The sequence below is a fragment of the Cynoglossus semilaevis genome, chromosome 6, assembly GCF_000523025.1.
Source record: "Cynoglossus semilaevis isolate Cse_v1.0 chromosome 6, Cse_v1.0, whole genome shotgun sequence".
NCBI lineage: Eukaryota > Metazoa > Chordata > Actinopteri > Pleuronectiformes > Cynoglossidae > Cynoglossus > Cynoglossus semilaevis.
This window is the reverse complement of record NC_024312.1, coordinates 3,973,755-3,978,962: the sequence shown is the minus strand read 5'-3', so window position 1 is coordinate 3,978,962 and position 5,208 is coordinate 3,973,755. Positions and strand designations below refer to the sequence as shown.

At 45.4% G+C, this 5,208-nt stretch overlaps 1 protein-coding gene across 1 annotated transcript in view; it reads left to right on the top strand.

Annotated features, from left to right (window-relative positions):
* Nucleotides 1-345: 345 nt before the first annotated feature.
* Nucleotides 346-5,208, top strand: part of cdh13 (cadherin 13, H-cadherin (heart)) — a 222,021-nt gene continuing 217,158 nt past the window's right edge. The window contains exons 1-2 of the mRNA XM_025056314.1: nt 346-872; nt 970-1,092. Coding sequence (XP_024912082.1) covers nt 1,018-1,092 — 75 coding nt within the window. The 5' untranslated portion in view covers nt 346-872; nt 970-1,017. The remainder of the gene's footprint in view (nt 873-969; nt 1,093-5,208) is intronic.

The window sequence follows — 5,208 nt, the reverse complement described above, 5'->3', positions numbered from 1 at the left end:
TTACGTGAGCAGTGAGAGTCTTTGAGCCGTACCCTCCGACACACAGGGTCCTCTCACGGTACTTAAAGCTACATATAGGCTTGAAAGGCCTTGTTAAATTTAACGAGTCTATAAACAGACTAAAAGCAATCCACATGATGATGCACCGCTATCAGGCCCTGGCTCCGACACAGAGTTGAATTCAAATCAGCCTCCCTCCATTTTAATAATCATGTGGTTCTCAATTGATTATTTATTTTTGGGAAACTCTGAGGTGAAGGTTATGACTGTAGCTGCTGGTGGTTAGGCTGAAGGACACTGTCAAAAAGTTTATTTGTCTGGGAAAAAAAAAAAAAAGACTATAAGAGAAAAACATTTGGAAAAGTAAAACCAACGAGGCTACGAATCTCACCCACGCCCCCTGCCGGGCCCCCACAGCTCTCTTCTGTGATAGAGGTCAGCCCGTGTCAAGGGGGTTGTTCTATTTAAACATATTTGCATATGTATCTAGGGGCGTGGTTTGGTAACTCCACAGGTGCGCTCAATACTACGTTGATTGGGACGTACCCGAAACGTACTTGGATTCCTGCGTTCGCACACTTTGACGATACAGTATCTTTGTACACGAGATACTTTTAATAAACTCTGAATTGAATCGGACGGCAGGCCATCACCGAGAACTAGAGCTCCGTACTGAGAGGAAAGGCGGTTTTCGGTGTATCAACAAGGAGAATAACTTCCACATTGAGTGGCTAAACTTCAGCGGCTAGTTTCCTGTTGCTGTCGATATTTTTTTTTTTTACTGAGATTGACAAGGATTCCTGATCTCCCAGCAATCCCTGGGTCACCGCAGGATTCACCGACCTTGACAATCTGTCTCGGGCAACGGAAAGGCAAGACAAAAAAAACCCCAAAACAAAACAAACAAACAAACAAAAAAAAAAAAACAACAACAAAGAAACAAACAAAAAAAACCCACGTGTTGTGCAGGATTAATGCGGTTCCGGATTTAATATGGACTGAGCATAAAGAAGAACAATGAAGAAAAATCCGGATATTTTAAAGACACGTCATCGCGGTGCTGCGGCCTGGACTCGTCAACGGTCTTCGGCGGTAAGTCGATGTTTTGTTTTTTTTTTTACTTTTTCAGGTAAATAAACTGAGTATGCATAAATTAGTTCGGTCTGAGCCTTGAAGGTTCGGTTCGATATCACGCGTGTGTAAGTCCTGGTAAAACGATGCTTCAGCAGTTCATCCGACTACATGAAATATCGACGTGATAAGTTGCTGCATACGATTTTTTTTTTTTTTTTTTTGCTTCCACCGTGAACCGTACACCGCCACTGTTGTCTACCGCACTTCGGTCAACGTTGTTGTTGTTGTTGTTGTTGTTGTTTTTATCAATAATGTGGAGTCGAGTTGGGGATTCTGTTCAATGACCACAGTTGTTGAAACTTTAAACTGATTTGAACTCATGATGAGTTTTATCTAGTGGTGAAATCATAAAAATGTCAGTGTACAGGTTGCAAACCTGTGGTTTTTACAAAATAAATTAATTTGACAAGAAATTACATATTTATTTATAATTATTATAATACATATTATACCTGGGCTATTTCTGACCCTGCACCTTGTGTGAACCCCATCCTTATCCCATCAGCACCACCTCTCTCTCCCTCTCTCTCTCTCTCCCTCTCTCTCCCCCTCCTCCCTCCTCGGTCCTGCTCATAAATCCATTGGTCGTGGTCTCGTTCTCTCACTCCCCACTGCTCTGCTGATCACACTGCAGTTGTGTTCGGGGGAAGTTCGCAGCTGACGGCGTACGGTGAAAGGCGTTCGGCTCTTTCTCCGTTTCACACACACACTCTCTCTCTCTCTCTCCCACACTCACACACACTCGTCCACACACACATCCATCTCTCTCCGGCTCTTGGACAGTGGAATTATGTGCAGAGCTGACCCAGCCTCTATCATCCTGTCTTGAATCCGTGCTACCGTTTCACTCCGAGAGAAATTAAAATCCCGACCATGGAGACTGGACTCTGCGTCCTCTTGGCTTTTCTCATCCACCAGGTACGAGGCAGGAATGTGTGTGTGTGTGTTTGTCAGAGGGAATACGAGGGAAGGTGTGTGTGTGTGTGTGTGTCCACGGAGAGTGAAAGTGATCACTGTCTCCCTTCGTACTTTCCGGATCGCCAAGTTTTCCACCTCCTGGTCTGCGTCTTTGCGCGCATCCGACGCCGGAGCAAGTTTATCCTCCTTGGATGTGTTGGTCAGATCTGCGCCCATTCATGGGCTCTGTCATCTGTGGCACGGAGTGTTTTTTTTTTTTAGGGGGGCGGTGAGGGGGAGTAGGGAATGAAGGGGGCGCACTCGGGCTGGTATTCTGCAGCGATCACTTTCAGGAGAGTCTTTGACGGTTTTTCTTCTTGGTTTAAACTGTATGTGAACGACGAGGCAGGCAGAGAAGGAGAGCATTAACAGAGATGATGACATGATGAGAGAAGGAGGGGGGAGTGAGAGGGTGAGAGAGTAAGTCAGAGAGAGAGAGCGCATGGTGGGATTCTGGATGGATGTGTGCAAATCTCACAGCTCTGGGCTCTTGTCGCTGAACGCATCTATATTCCGCTCAGACTCCAACTTGTGCGTTTCTTTTGGCTTGTTCTTGTGCGCACACATTGGAGGAGAGAGAGAGAGAGAGAGAGAGAGCTGGTGGTGTGAGTGAATGGCGGTGATGCTGTTGGAGGAGACGAGGAAAAGAAGGACAGGGGACTAACTTGTTATTTGTGTCGTGTCTCTGGGTATTTCACCCAGTCTGTACGGCTCTCAGTGGACGTGAACTCTCGCGGGGTTATTTAATAAAGCTGTGATTCCCACAGCGGCAGAAACACCCGCTTGTTTGATCCGACTTTAATATGTGGAGCTTTGGAGGAGATGGAGATGGAGAGGAGAGGAGAGGAGAGGGGAGGGAACCTGGAGGAGCATTCTCTGCCAGTCAGGTCTTTAAATGATTATTTAAATGGAGGAGGACAAAGCTGCTCCGTTTACAGCGTCCTCGTCCACTCCATTTGCTTAAATAACATTGACTTTATTACTTCAGCGACAATTCCCAGCAGGTCGTCTTCTCTCTGAGAGTCAGTGCAGCGGTGAGGACATCCTCACCCAACAGCCTGGACCTTGGATTCTCTCTCTTTCTCTCTCTCTAATGCAGACTGAATTAAAGAAGATGTTCCACGTTTGAATCAGTGCAAATTAGCTCTTGACTAATTGTCGGTTGGTTCCTTTAATGACGGGGACATTTCTGGGGGCACAGACTGAGGCTTGTTTTAAAATAAACCAACCGGGGCTATTTCCAAACACATCAGCAACAACGGGGGGAGCTCTGGAGCGTGGTAGGCAAACAGCTCATTTGGGGAAGACTGTGCCATTGCGCTGCCTCTCTCTCCCCCCCGTCCTCTCTCTCTCTCTCTCTCATCTCTGCATGTCTTTAGAGTCAGCAGACATCACAGGTCTCATTGAGTATTTCTTGTCAGACAACTCTCAGCTGCTGGAGCACATTTTTCCGCCTTTGTGTTATTCATATTTTTTTTTACCGGCTCAACCACTGGTTAATTTCCTACTTCTGTTCTCAGATGACGTTGGTGTAGGTTAACAGTCCCTACAAAGACATCATTTAACTCCCCTCTTCACTCACCACACTCACACAGATGATACCACACTGATATTCTACAGCACTGTATCTTATTTTGTTTGTTTTTAACATGCAAATATTCTTGGCGTTGGTTCTTTTTTGTGTTGCAGGGTGATTGTACTGGGACTGCATATATTTACAAGTATTTGAGAATTCAACAATCTTATTTTTTCATTTGTTTATTAAAAACAAAATTATTACCAATAACCACCCCAAATATAAACACACTAAGCTTCTTGAACACCTGCTGTTTTTTTTTTTTCCCCTCACACTGATGCCAGTTGGTAAAATGTCTCCAGAACAGGTTTATTTTTGTAACCTGTGCCTGCTCACTAATATCTCTTCTCATGAAAGGCCATACACTCAAAAACAGACTCAGCTGTGCAGCAGGTCAGATGTACGGCGGCCGTTCTCCGGCCTGGACTTCAGGCTCTCTGATTTACACCCTCAGCTATCGGCGGCTGGAGGAGAAGCTCCATCTCCTGGTTTTTCTGCCAGAGGTGGGAGCTGTAAATCATTTGAAGTAAATGAATCCTCGAAGATAAATCAAGCCCAATTAACACGAGTCATTTGACAAAAAAAAAAAAAGAGAGAAAGAAAAATCAGGGTGTGGAGGAAAAACCCAATCTCAATAGAAAACCATGTGTCATGGATGATGGAAACTTATTTATAGACTTTCAAGTCTGCTGCCAAGATTCCCTCCACGTTAAGCAGCCATAACACACCTATCCACCCCCCCTCCTCCCCCTCCCTCCCTCCTATCATCTGTTCCCTCTCATATTGGCAGTCACACCAGCAGCAGCTCCTTCCTTGTCAATAAAACCCCTGTTTTTCAAACGCATTGCAAAGCAGTTCCTGCGGGTGAGGCAACCTCAGAACAGCTGTGAGCTGCAGGTGCAGGAATTTCCGTCTCCTTCATTTATTACTTTCCTTCCCCGCTCTTTTCCTTTGTCTTTGACGTACAGTATCATTTCTTTTCTTGCACTTTCTTCTCTGCTTCTGCTCCACATCCTCCCAAACATTTAAACCTTAATGGTTTACCCTGATTTATTCCATTTACTTTGCCAACTTCGATTCACCATTTTCTCCCTATAACTGTTAAAAACCCTCCACTCTTCTGCACTTCCTCTGTGGCACTGCTTTTTTAAACTGACAGTTTAAATCCCGGCCTGTCACCTGGGCGCATCTGCCATAAGATTTGCTGTCATGCTCATTTATAGGTGCATTGACCGGCGGGCTGTTGAAAAATCCCTTCAGAGACAGAGAGGGACAGTTAGAGGGAGGAAGAAGGTCACGGTCGCCTGGAAAAATGTTTAAGAGTGTGGCACAAGACAGAGTTGCCATGGTGTCCGCTTACTCATACACAGAACTGACCTTCGAGGTAAGACTCATACACAGCTGGCAGTATTTGACACAGACAGCCACACTTTATCCTTTTATCCGTCTGTTTGCCCACCCACACCCCCCCCCCTCCCATCCACAGTGACTTTGTAACTGCTGGGTCTGAGTGGCTGCTCATTGATTATCAAAAAGAAAAG